Source organism: Balearica regulorum, chromosome 5 (assembly GCF_011004875.1).
Source record: "Balearica regulorum gibbericeps isolate bBalReg1 chromosome 5, bBalReg1.pri, whole genome shotgun sequence".
In the NCBI taxonomy this organism is placed as follows: Eukaryota; Metazoa; Chordata; class Aves; order Gruiformes; family Gruidae; genus Balearica; species Balearica regulorum.
In genome coordinates, this window is record NC_046188.1 from 3,802,482 (window position 1) to 3,815,904 (window position 13,423).

General features: G+C 42.0%; 1 protein-coding gene across 1 annotated transcript; it reads left to right on the plus strand.

Annotated features, from left to right (window-relative positions):
* Positions 1-289: 289 nt before the first annotated feature.
* Positions 290-12,640, plus strand: PSMC6 (proteasome 26S subunit, ATPase 6). The gene is made up of 14 exons (XM_075753185.1): positions 290-436; positions 1,175-1,254; positions 1,604-1,643; positions 1,842-1,894; positions 5,442-5,509; positions 5,948-6,062; positions 6,645-6,732; positions 6,904-6,965; positions 7,063-7,186; positions 7,534-7,595; positions 8,633-8,753; positions 8,844-8,924; positions 10,948-11,019; positions 12,172-12,640. The coding sequence occupies exons 1-14, from the start codon at positions 310-312 to the stop codon at positions 12,288-12,290; spliced, it is 1,212 nt and encodes a 403-aa protein (XP_075609300.1). The 5' UTR covers positions 290-309; the 3' UTR covers positions 12,291-12,640.
* Positions 12,641-13,423: the final 783 nt, after the last annotated feature.

Here is a 13,423-nt window from a genome sequence, read left to right on the forward strand (position 1 = left end):
CCGTTGGGGGCTCCCGAGGAGGCTCCGCCTGGCTGTTACTCGTGCCAGACGGCATGGTGCGCGGGTGTGCACACGCACACGCACACACGTATGCACACGCACAGGTAAATACAGACACACTTTGTAGACGGGGCGGGCGGCCCACACGACGCCCAAGGGCCTGTGTATGTTCGCGACTGTTGCAGTGCGCATGCCCCCTCCGCGACGGCAGGGGGCGCTACAGCGTGTGGAAGGGCGGGCGGGCGGGCGGGCGCGGGCGCGCGCGGGGGGGCGGGGCGGGGCGGGCGCGCGGCCCTGCCCCCGGCGGCCATGGCCCTTCCCGGCATTCCCTATGAGCGGCGGCTGCTCATCATGGCGGACCCGAGAGACAAGGCGCTGCAGGACTACCGCAAGAAGCTGCTGGAGCACAAGGAGATCGACGGCCGCCTCAAGGAGTGTAAGCGCCGTCCCGAGGGCCGTCGCTGTGGGGATCGCCGCCGCTGAGCGTCCGGAGAGCTCTGAGGGAGCCCCACGGCCGCCGCGCCGGTGCCCGCGCTTCGTCATGGGCCTGGCCGGGCCCCGTGGGGCAGCGCCGGTGCCGGGCTGAGGGGAGGGCGGACGGACGGGCGAGCGGGCCTGAGTGCCGCCGGCCGCGGCGGCAGAGCGTTGTGTTGTGGCTCCCCTTGCCAGCGCCGTGGCTGCTTTCCTTTCCCCTCAGGAGAGCCCCGCGGGGCAGCCCGGGCCCTGGGGACCCCCCCCTTACGTTGGGGCGGACGGGAGGGTCAGGCCCCGCCGGCTCCGGATCGAGCCGGGCCATTGTCTCTGCTCAGCCTTTTCCCCCGTGAGGTTTTTCTGTCAGCCTTTTGTTTTCCTGTTGCAAACGTCCTCTGTTAAATCGTTCTGGCAGTAGCGTATCCCGCCGTACAAGTGTCAGTGCGGTACAAAGGCACTGATACCTTTGAATTTGGGGTTTTTAAATTCTGGGTTGGGTTTTTAGATGCTTTCCGCAGAGTGTCCTCACTAATAAGAGATGCCACTGCGTTGAGGGTGTGCAGGCCCTGGAGCAGGGGCTCCCCTGTGATCGCAGGAGGGTGATGTACTGGGTATGCAGATGTCCCACGGTCTAGTTCTACCTGCTACTTTTCTGAGTTCTTGTTGAATTGAAAGCTTAGAAAAATTGTGTTTCTTTTTCTAGTAAGGGAACAGCTGAAAGAGCTCACCAAGCAATATGAAAAATCAGAAAATGATCTCAAGGCTTTACAGAGTGTCGGGCAGGTACGTAAGAGAAACAGTCGTAGCAACTGGTGGTGGTAGTGATTGACAGTGACCTTGCCTGGAAGTAGCATTTAAGTCCATTTTTGATATCAAGAAAGAGTAAACTGGACAGGTACAGCTAACCGAAACGGGGGCCTTCCCATGAGGAACAGGCACACCATATGGGATAGAGAGGTTTTCTGTTTGTCTCAGTTGACAGAAATGTGTTAAATAAAAGTGCTGGCAAACAGTGTGAAGCAGGAGAAAGAATTTCAAAGGTGACTGTCATCTTCCATGTCCTGAAACATGTTAAGTGTTGTTTTGCACTGGTAATTTATCTATAGGCTAATACTGCATTTATTCTTTGCAGATTGTTGGCGAGGTTCTTAAACAGCTGACAGAAGAGAAATGTAAGTACACTGGACTGTTACAGTCTTCGAAATCTTGAAAATGAGCTTTTGTAGTTAAAATCTGGCTAAAGATTTAGAGAAGTAAAAAATTAAGAGTATTGGTGATCTCAGTATTGGCAGAACAATATAGTTCAGAAGCATAATTCAGAGCAGTGAATCAAGTAAATTTGATGTTTTTCTTTGACCTTCTTTTTCCAGTCATTGTGAAGGCTACAAATGGACCCAGATACGTGGTTGGCTGTCGTCGTCAGGTAGCTGATCTATGTGAATGTTTATTACAAGTTTGCTTTGGTCTTGAATATTAGCATTGCTTTTCATAAACTGGGTCCTTACTGGGATTAAGTATTTTCTTCTTTAAGATGTATGTGACTGTTTTATACTGGTGTCTGCTTGCCCTCTCCTTTCGTAGCTGGTAGTAGTGTAACGTCCTAGTAAAGGTGAAGTAGTCCACAACATTCCTGGAATGTTGCATGTGTTTTATTCTTTTCCTTGAGTTGGAGCTCTGTCTTTCTGCCTTATTTTGAACTCTCTGAAAATTAATCATCACTGTGAAAATTAATCAACTGTGTAAGGTGCCTCGTGCTGTGAACACAGCATGTGACCATTACTGTTGTAGTGCTGAGCTGTAGTCTTAATGTTATATAACTATATATCTTTATGTATTTTTTCCTATTGCTTTTCCACTCCAATAAATAATTACAGCAGGCAAACCCCCTGTTCTAAACGCTCTGAGGGGTTTTTATTTAGTCTCTGGAAAAAAAAAAAAAAAAGCATTATCACTTCTAGTCTATGAGACAACAGCTTTTTTTTTTTACCTACACCAAATTGTGTAGACGTTAGACGCTTTAATACAGAACATTGCTGACAGCATAATCCATCTTCTGCGATAGTCAGCAAGAACCACTAAGGTACTCTTTGCTTTTAATTTTTACACAAAAGTATAAGGGTGTAGTGCAGAAGTGGTTTAAAATTTGCTTGTTGGTTAATTGAGCACTGAATGTGACCCACTGACAGTAATTAAACCCACTGACAGTGATTAATGGATTGGCTATTCCTTACCAAAGCTGCCTATTAAGTAGAAACCACAATACTTAGTGAACATGTTCTGCAAGTGCAGAGCGATTGGGGAAGCAAAAGTGAATCTCTAGTTAATTTTCATGATACTCATCCCTGACTCTAAGAAACAGAAGCTAAGAGGAATGTGTATGAAGTATGAGACTGTAAGGCATCTCTGAACAGAGAATAGGGACCCCAGGGAAGGATCACGTATCCTAAGAAGACATCAGCGTTTTACTTAGTTATTTTAATGCCCAAATAAGTGTAAGGTCTTTTATCAGCTGTGACTCAGTGCATCTTGAACTGATTCCTTTATGGTGGAGAAAGGTAACTGCAGTTGAGCTTTTAACACGTCGTGATCGTATTGTTCTGTATTATGGAAATTGTGAAAAATAGAAAGGCCTTCAGTAAAAGGAGCACAGAGGTGGCAGAGATGTTAGAGGTGGCTTTTCTTTGTCTTTCGTTACAGAATTTTGAACTCTTACTGATTCTGTGTAAAGAAAGAAAATGTGTTTGCAAGACTAACATGCAAATGTTTTCCATTACGCAGAATCTCTGGAATAGTTTAAGGTTTGTACATGGAATTTAAACTGAAGAACGGTGTAATGGAACTTCAATGTACAAAAATTAACCAACTTTATTTTGGTGATTCAGCCGTAAAGGTGTTGTGGTGGCGCTGGAGCAAGCGGCAGAGTGGGGAGCCTGCTGTACTTTGAAGAATTTAAAGAGGGGTGGGAGGAGGCGTTTGTAGCTGTCAGAGGAATTCCTGGTGAAGGCCCATGACTAACAGTACTTAGCAGTAAGCAGGGAGCAAAACTCATGCAACAAGTATTTTCCTATGCCGTTCACTGTTAATGGATTGTGTATTTCTCAGTGAGGATGGACCTTTTCTCTTCCTTTTAGAGACAAAATATCTGGGAAATGTGGGTACCCGTAAGTGTGTTAGTACATGTAGCATATATACGGATATCCTTGACTTTCCTCGAGCATACCAGTGCGATACGGTTTTGTTTGCATAAAACATCTGTAAGAATTATTGGTATCGAAATGCTCTTTAAATACCTAAGCTTCATCCCTTTCAAGATGGTGTGGTGCAAACTCACTATTTTCTCTCACCAGAATGAACAAAATATTTTCTGGAGCATAAGTATACTTAATTCCACTTAGGGAGACGTGAGGTAGTCTTGAGGTTTCATGTTGAAAGGGAGATAAATGCTATGGAATAGGTTGTCCTTGGATGAGCCTGGTGTTGCAGCACATACTTCCAAGTTTACTCTTCAGTAAAAACACTCTTTGATCTTAAAAGATCCTTGATTTGATACTGGAGACTAAAAAAAACCATACCCATGATTGTTTTAAAAAATGTCAAAATATCAAGGCAGATGATTTCCCGCAGAGTTGTTTCACAGACTAGTTTTTGATCAAAGTCCTTGTGGCTGTGCCACGCTGCAATGCTGTTTAAATCAAAACAAAATTACTTCCCTATCTAAAGTGCATTTCGTAAGGAATTCAAGGTCAAGTGGCTTCTCTTTGTTTTCTTCTCACTGCAGAATAACTTAAATCTATTGGGTGATGTTGAATCCGATAGAATTTCAAGCTTTTACAGATTTCTTAAGATTAGGCAGCTGGAAAGAGGTCTTATTAGTGACCCCAGTAAGGGAGAAGTGACAGCTGGATCCTGAAGGCTACCAGAGACTAAAGAACCCATGTGGGCAAGGGACCTTACAAATCCCCTCAGTGGGGGTGATGGGAAGCTTCAGGCAGTGCTTGCAAACAGTTGTCGAAATCCCTGTTGTTCAGATGCCATGTCAGTAAAGTTTAGAATAACTAGATTTTATATTCAAATGTGGATTGAGTACCTTTTTTTTTAAAAAAAAAAAAAAAAAACAACCAAAAAACAATTAGAGTGGTGAGGTAATCTCTATGATTGTTGTTCAAGGTTGTGTTGTGTGAGAAGTGAGACTGCTCTCCTAGGCCAGGTTTCTTAAAAACACAAGTTAGTAGTTTTAATCCCAGCAGAAATTAGCAGGATGTACTGGAATAGGACTGGTAGTGTGTTTCAAAATCTCATTAAAATGGAGTGAGCAGACAAAAACTGCTGAGGCAGATGAGTGAGGCATCTGAGGTAAATGATAGCAAAAGAATAACAGCTGGAACAGTGGACTTTGAAGATGGGGCACAACTGGATATGCGAAAATGTGCAAATGATGGAAGGCTTGGAGAAAATAAGTTAGGAAGATGTATCACCTTTCTTGGCAGTCCTGAAATGAGAAAGCCATTGAGTAGAAGGGGGCAAGTTTGGACTCAGATGGGCAGGCTGCTCTATGTGTCCTTAAAGGAGGATTGCTTGCTTGTTTTTAAAAGTGGCAGAGAAGTTAATTACTTGCTGTTCAAGATTGCTTTCAAGGTTCAAAAAAATTCTTGCTGTGGTCTGGTTTAGCTTTGCTGGTGTCCAGCTGTGACAACCAACAGGTTCATTGGTCTAGGCCAGCTCCTGAATTGCTTCTCCCAAAGATCACATTCCCATGAAACAGTTTTTTCCCAGTTTAAGCGTTCCCAAAAAAAATAGTGGTGAGGGGGACACAGTGTTTACTATACAAACTGCTTGGCATGTAGCTCAGTAGCCTTGTTTTCTTCCTGTGTGTGATTGAGCAAAGAGTGCAAGCTACAGTAAACATCTTGGCTAAAACCAGACATTGTTTTGGAGCATGTTTCTAATAAAAATACCTTCTTCACAACTAGCTCGACAAAAGTAAGCTGAAGCCGGGGACAAGAGTTGCTCTGGATATGACCACTCTGACTATTATGAGGTAGGTTTCTGCTCTACAGCTGCTCTTCTGCTCATCATATAAAGGGGGAAAAACAGTGATCTGAGTAGGTTACACGAAGGTTTGAATAATCAGTTTTGTAATGTTTTGTAAGTGTTTTCTGCAAAGCAGTGCTTAAGTAAGGACAATTACTTTGAGGGAAGGATTATGTGTCTATTAAGATATGGTTTAAAAAGAAATTTGTTGTTTAAAAAAAAATTCAGTTACAACTCAGCATTTTCAGCAGTTTTTTAAACTTCTGTTTGGTTTAAAACTTGAAAAAGTTTGCTAGGTTTGGAGTTTATTCTGTTTTTTTAATAAACTTGTTATTAAGATGGGAGGAGAAGAAATCATTTTCATTGTTGCTGTAAAATTTTTTGCAATAACTTTATAAATGTGTCTGCACAACAAAAAATGTCTACTCTTAACTCTTTTTTCCAGATACTTGCCAAGGGAAGTGGATCCATTGGTTTATAATATGTCTCATGAAGATCCAGGGGATGTTTCCTATTCTGAGATCGGAGGGTTGTCAGAACAAATCAGAGAGCTGCGAGAGGTATCCAGTATTCTCACAAACACTTCTCAAATAGCGGTGTATGTTCTGAGTGAAGTTTTTCAGTGCAAAAATGCCTTACTGATTATTCTAAAAACCAAAACCCAGTTCTCAAACTTATCTCTACTGTTACAGAAGCTTGGATTGATACTAAAACAAAGAAAATCCTCTTAAGAAGTGAGTTTGAAGGATCTGAGACCCATTAGGTTAAGGCAGTGCCATAAAGTTGGATGGAAGTGCGTAACTGGGATTGGCAACCAACAAACCAAGCTTGAATTTTGCACAAAACCTACTAGAATTGCTCTGGGTAGTTGTATTATGACAGTAGCAAAACATGTTTGGAGCAAAGAGCATTGAGAGAAGCAAACCATTGGAGAGCTGTCACCTGAACAGCAAGGGCAGGGTTGTGGATCGATCCATTAGATCAATCTGACATTTTCTGACTTGTTTCTCATACCAAATATGCCGCACAGATAAGAATACAGGTATCTGGAAAACAGACTGGCAAGTGTACCATTAGCTTCCTGGGATTGCTGATCTATTTTAAACCTCAGAGTCTCAGTTTGTTTGTCTGTCTATTCACAGGTAATAGAATTGCCACTTACAAACCCAGAATTATTCCAGCGTGTGGGAATTATACCTCCAAAAGGCTGCTTGCTCTACGGCCCCCCTGGTGAGTCCCATGAACAGGTAATGAATGCTTAGTTGTCACTCTCAAACTGTGGCAATAGCCTTGTTTGTTTCTTTTTCTTTTTTTTTTTTTCCCCTTTTGTTTTTTTGTTAAAGTCACTGGCAGGCACTGTTGGGTTACTAGTTAAACAGCTTCAGTCTCTTGTCTGTCCAGGTACAGGGAAAACGCTTTTGGCCAGAGCTGTTGCTAGCCAGCTTGATTGCAACTTCCTAAAGGTAGTGTAACTTTACTCTTGCATTCACGCATATGCATGCACGCTTAATCTGTTTGCACTCAGGTCTCTTCACTCACGTGTTTTTTGTCTTTCAAAAGGTGGTGTCGAGTTCAATAGTGGACAAGTACATCGGTGAAAGTGCTCGACTGATCAGAGAGATGTTCAATTATGCCAGAGATCATCAGCCGTGTATCATTTTCATGGATGAGATAGATGCTATTGGTAAGGCTGATGACCTGGAGGGTGGCTAGAGTCTCCTTTTAACACTGAAATTAGCTATGAAGCTACAGTCTGTCCTCTCAAAAGAGAGTGTGCATGCGTGTTTGTTCAGAAGAAACATAACAGGACAAGTGGTTCAGCTTCCTCCTGGAGCTTAGAACCGTATCTGTTCGTATTTGGCTTGGATATTTTTCATAGAGTCAAAAAGCATTTAAAAAATGTGTGCATTTAACTCTAAATACCACCCCTCCTTCCCCCCCAGCTAAAAGGGATACCTAATTGGCTTCAGACTTAGTATTATACGGAGGCAAAAATAAAGTACTATAACTTACAAGTTTGGTATGCTGCAGGTGGTCGTCGTTTTTCTGAAGGCACCTCAGCTGATAGAGAAATTCAGAGGACTCTGATGGAGGTGAGTGTCTAAACCCTGACTACGTACTGTACAGTGCACGTTAAATAACAACACAGATATGAATTGTTACACTATGACCTGGCTTGGTAGAACTTTTTCTGAGTTGTTAATCTTACCTAAAAGTGAACTAGATGCTGCTTTGACAAAAGGCAGCTGCACATCCTGATAATTCAGCTTGGAGACTAATTGACAGAATCTTTAAAATTGCTAAAGTTATCTGGGGTATTTTCGCTTTTTACTGTGACTTTGCTGCTGCTTACTGCATCTTCTTGAAGGTTTGGAGAACCGCCCCTTAAAGAAGGGAAAGCGGAACCGGTCTCTTTTAGTCCCAAAGACGCTTACTTTATAAAATTTTACAACTGTTACAATTTGATTTTCAAAACTAGGAGAAGTTAGCTGTATTTCTTTGCTTCTGTACTAATTACTCTGGTAAACTGGGTTGTGTGAAGAGAATTTTAAAACCACTGGTGACAATTAAGAATTCTGAAGTTAATGGGAAACTTCATTGGCCGATGTTTGCAAACAGTTTGCCCAGTTCAAAAGAATGCGTCTGCCTTACATAAAGAATTAAATTGCTGCAATCAAAGAGCAAGTACTTTGAATCTTCACAATGAAATGTCTTCATATGTGTGGATTAGTATTCTGGAGGCTGTTCTCCATGTCTGATTTGAATGTCCTGGACTTACTGCAATACAACCAAAATGTGTCAGCCAGTCATTGGCTCCTTTAGTACTCACACTGTTTTCATTGCCTTATTGTTTCAGCCAAGTCTTTCACGTTTGAGCTCTGCTTTGCTCAACATCTTTTTCTCTGGGCAAAGCATTTTCTGCATCTCTCGTAAGCTCTCCTTTATTGCTCACAGAATATGCGCGGAGCTGTGGCCTTCTGCTAGAAGGCTTGCAGCTTTTTTTTTTTTTTCTGATTTATCTTTACCTCTTTTACATCTTGGTGAAAATACTTATGCAGAAAATAAGTATGCTAGATCACACTAGGAAGGTCTTGGGTTGTTTAAAAACCAAACTTCTGTTTTGTATTAGTTACTGAATCAGATGGATGGATTCGATACTCTGCACAGAGTTAAAATGATCATGGCTACTAACAGACCAGACACGCTGGATCCTGCGCTTCTGCGGCCTGGAAGACTGGATAGAAAAATACGTGAGTTACTATTTCACAGTGGCTGGAAGGGGGATATTATCCATATGAAATGTGGTTTTCTGTTTTTATTAAAGCTGTAATTCTTTCTAGATATTGATCTACCAAATGAACAAGCCAGATTAGACATTTTGAAGATTCATGCAGGGCCTATCACTAAACATGGTGAAATAGGTAAGTAGGAAGTTCCTGGATATCCTTCCTACTTCTGTTTGAAAAAATATGAAGAGGGTGCCTTAGGATGACTCTGCCCTCCTAATTCCTACTCTTACACCACCCACACAACTTCCCCTCTCAGAATTCTACTACTTTTTTTTTTTTTTTTTTTTTTTTTAAAAAATGCATCCTGATTGAATTGTAGCATAGCCTTCCTTTGCAAAGGAAAACTGAATATAAACTCTTGGAGCACAGTTGTAAAATGGAAAATCAAGATGATTCGTATCGGGTAGTTTCCTATTTCTAAAGGAATAGCTTAATGCAAGTAAACAGCGTTTTTGTTAGGCCCCCAAAGATAGAAAAATTGTTGCTGCAGAAGTGTGAAAACAATAAGGAATCTTGAAAAGTGATGGAGAAACTTACTTTGGAGTTTGGAGATGGTGTAAGGAAAACCTTGTTGTCTGAAACAATGCTTGGCTTTGGTCAGTGGTGTAGAGAGCTCTCTTCAGAGCGTAAGGGGGAGAAGTATCCATCAGATGAAACAGGGAAGGTTTATTTAGTGACTCTGTTACTCTGACCAGAGTCTTAGTTTCACAGTGACACTTCAGAGCTTCCCTCAAGAAAACTGTAATTGTGATTTGCCTTTAAAACGACATTGGCTGCCTTTTATTTCAGTAAGGTCCGGCAGACCCTGTCTGCTTGTTCCCAGCCTGTGCGACCTGCCCCTTTGCTGACATGAGCTATTTGTGCAGCCGGGCAGCGCAATCCGGGTAGTGGAACTGATCTCGTTCACCATCTGGCTGCATAAACAGCTGCAGCTCAATGGGGGGGGGGTGGCTCGGGACCGGGAGGAGGGTGGGAGGGATGAAGATTGCCTTTCTTAGCAGCAACGTTGGCTTAAACATGCACGTGGCTATAGTCTTAAGATAGAGAAGAAGCTCCAAAGCAAATCGTGAACCTGAGGTAAAATACTTCATCCTTTCTCCCCGTATCTTCGGGCACTGGAGTGGAAGCAGGGTAGGATCATTCCTTTACACCATTTAGCAAGGTGAGATGTCAGATGGGTATTAGCTACGTTTCTGAACGCGATGTGGGAAGACTGTGATGCTCAGCTTTAATATCTGAAAGGAAAACCAGAACTTAGCGGCAAGGTGGGGTTGTGAATTGCATTAAAATCCGAAGATAATGACCTGTTCCGTGTTCAAGCATGAGATTCTCCTGCTCCAGTACTGGTGGCTACTGAAAACTCTAAACTTAACCAAACTTTGCAATGTTCAACATTGCTTAATCTCCTCATTCTTTGGTGGTTTTTTTTTTTCTTTATAATTATGGGTAGACTTGTTTATAGCACATTGTGCTACATGGAATTAAAATAAAGTTGAAGAATTTCTAATCTCTAGGGAGTTTTTGGATTCTTAAGATAAAAACATTCAGTTCATTCTGAATTTCATACAGAAGATAAACTGGTTTGAAGAGTTTTGCAGAAAGTTGATAATAGTTTCAATAAGCAGCCTTGCAAAAATCAGAACTTGCTGGAGGCTCCATAGATGCAGTGGTTTAGAAATTGATTCTAGAAACTATAACCATATCCACTTTTTTAGTAAATATATGTGCATTAAAAAATCAGGCTTAATATATCAAGACATCAAATGCCTTTAGTAGATGCAGTTGTTGTAAGCGGAAAGGGACTGAGTTATGATCACTTGGAGATAAGTTTTCTGGGCTTTTACATTATTTAAATGATGATTAGAGCATCGCCTTGATGCAGCTTTTCTTGCTTCATGGTGATGCTTGTAACCACAAGTTACTAACTTGGGGATTTGATTATATTATATGAGCTTTTGGCTGCAGTACATTTCTGTTTTAATGAAAGGGGCAAAACATGATTGATTTCAGAGCAAATAGCTGTCCACTAGACTGATTACTTTATTTCAGTTAATTTAATATAAGTGTTTCTTTGTTAACTGGATCTGTATTTCCTTGGCATCCGTAACGGGAAGTGTGAATTTATTTCTAATTGGCATTCGTGTTTTATGAATAGATTATGAAGCAATTGTGAAGCTTTCAGATGGCTTTAACGGAGCAGACTTGAGAAATGTCTGTACTGAAGCAGGTATTTTCTTAACTCTTAATTTTGATATGCTAAGTCTTGGTAAATGCTAAACATTTGAGCTGTTTTCTCTGATACTCCTGGGAATGGATTAAAATCATGAGGTCAAAAATGCTCTGCTGGCATGCGGTGCTTGTGCACTGATGCTCACTTTTTGTATCCCTCTCTGTAGGACTAGATAGCTTTTACTCAACGGAAATGTTAGCACCTGGACAGTAGCAAAATCCCGAAACACTTGCGTATTTCACAGCGTGTCACGCGTCTCTGGACTGTTAAGCATAAGCAGCAGCATGATGATGTGCCCTGAAGCTTAGTGGAATAGCTTGAACAAACCCTCTTTTCTTTCTTCCAAGTTTCCTTATGACCTATACAGTCACGCAGAACTTGATTCTTTACATCCTCCTTCTAAGGTTACAGCAAGTCTCTTATCAGGTGTGCGGATAAACCAGCTAGGCGTACAAACAGTCCAGCTGATAACGTGCAGATCTGCTGCTGGTTAGGAGCAGTGCCGCTGCATTCGTGTGACATTACACCTGCTAATATCCCCTGCCGTGCACAGGCTGGATCCACACAGGGTTCTGTGGATTTGGGCGCTATTCTGTGACATGCATGGTAGAAAAGATTTCTGTAGTTCAGTTCAGCGCGATGTGGGGATAAATCAGCCGTACCGTTTCTGAGCTGGAGCTGGCCTTTAGCCCCTTACTGGCTGAGTGTCATGGCGTACGTCATACTATCTCAGAGGAATTAGATACATTCCAGAAACAGTGATGACACCCTTTTTTTTTTTTTCCTTTTTGTGGAGAATCCAAGTCTCTTAGTACCTGGGTGACTGGAGAGTTAATGCTATTTTAGGCTTTTTCCACATTGTAAATTCATCGTACGCTTAGCATTTGCCTGCATGGGAAGGCTGAGTACCACAGTAACCACACACTCATAGTCTAAAAAAAGTTAATATATTTCTTAGTGATCACCTAGTTCAGAAAGGTGACCTCACTGAAGTTTACTCCTCTTCCCAGCATCCAAGACCTGCATGTAAAAGTCTACACGCAGATAGTGTAACTCAGATCCATTTTCACTTTAATTTGAGTGAATCTTCATGTGCTGTTGCCACAAGGAGCACAAACTTAACTCTTGCTGTTTAATTACTCTTCACAGGTATGTTTGCGATCCGTGCCGATCATGACTTTGTAGTTCAGGAAGACTTCATGAAAGCTGTTAGAAAAGTGGCTGATTCTAAGAAGCTGGAGTCCAAGCTTGACTACAAACCTGTTTAAATCAACCACATCATTTGTGATTGACTGCATACATCATACTGGGTTAATGTATAGAGAAATAATGTACCTCTTGATTATTATTGTAAGGTGTTTGTGTAATCTGTAGCTAATAATTTGGTAACACTAGTTGCAAGTTGGCTACAGAAGTGTGTTTTCTGTACAATTCTGAAATACAATATTCATTACATCCCAGGTTAAGTACAATGTGTGGGGATGTGTTCTCTTAGCAATGATGGTGTGAATTTATAAATGTGCCTGTAAGAAAGTCAGTTCACTTCTTGACTTTTTTTATATCAGTAAATTTCCTTTCCCCAAACAGTTTATGAATAAAATTTGTTTAAATCTGCTTATCTTGGTGTACCTTCTCTGTAACTCTTCAAGAGAGTTGAATTATGTGTCTTTGGTTTTGCAGAGCAACTGTTCTCTGGCAAAGGGATTGCGTTGGAGTCCTCTGCCTTACATACCAAATGGGGGCAACCTTTCCCTCGGGAGGGAAGAGGATTTAGCTGAGCTAGCATTTAATTGCTTGGAATGCAAGAAGTAAACAAGTCTTTTAAAAAGTTTTCTGTCTTCCCTCCTGCTGGGATAACTCCTATGCTGAATGCCAGTTTATAGACAAAAGCATCTAAGTGGAGGTGGAGACACTGATAGTTTGATATATACATATATATAAAAGTTTTTATTCCAGCTTTTGGGGTGGTGGGGGAGATACTGGAGATGGATTTCCTTTCCAAGGTCCCCTACATAGGCAGAAACTGTAATTTGAACCTGTACCAGTGGTGTACGTAATACTTGTGGAGCTGCGAGCAGGGCTTTGCCACACACCTTAGGAGGTTGAAAGTTGGCTGTATGTGGGTGGCCTTTCTGCTCCCAGGTGTTTGAGCGATCGTTGAAACAAGAAGGCAGAGGCTAAGGTGTCGGTGTTCTTAAGGACATCTGTCACAGTGCCTTATTTTTGTTTTCTCAGCAGTTCAACCCGAGGGCTGTGCCCGCAGATCGACTGACTGCACTATGCAGCTTACTGAAATGTTGGACTGCACCAGTAGTGGACTAGACCCTACTTCTGGCTACTTCTAATTAGCCTAATTGGATTACTCTGGGCATGCTCAGCTGACAGACAAGTACATTAGATT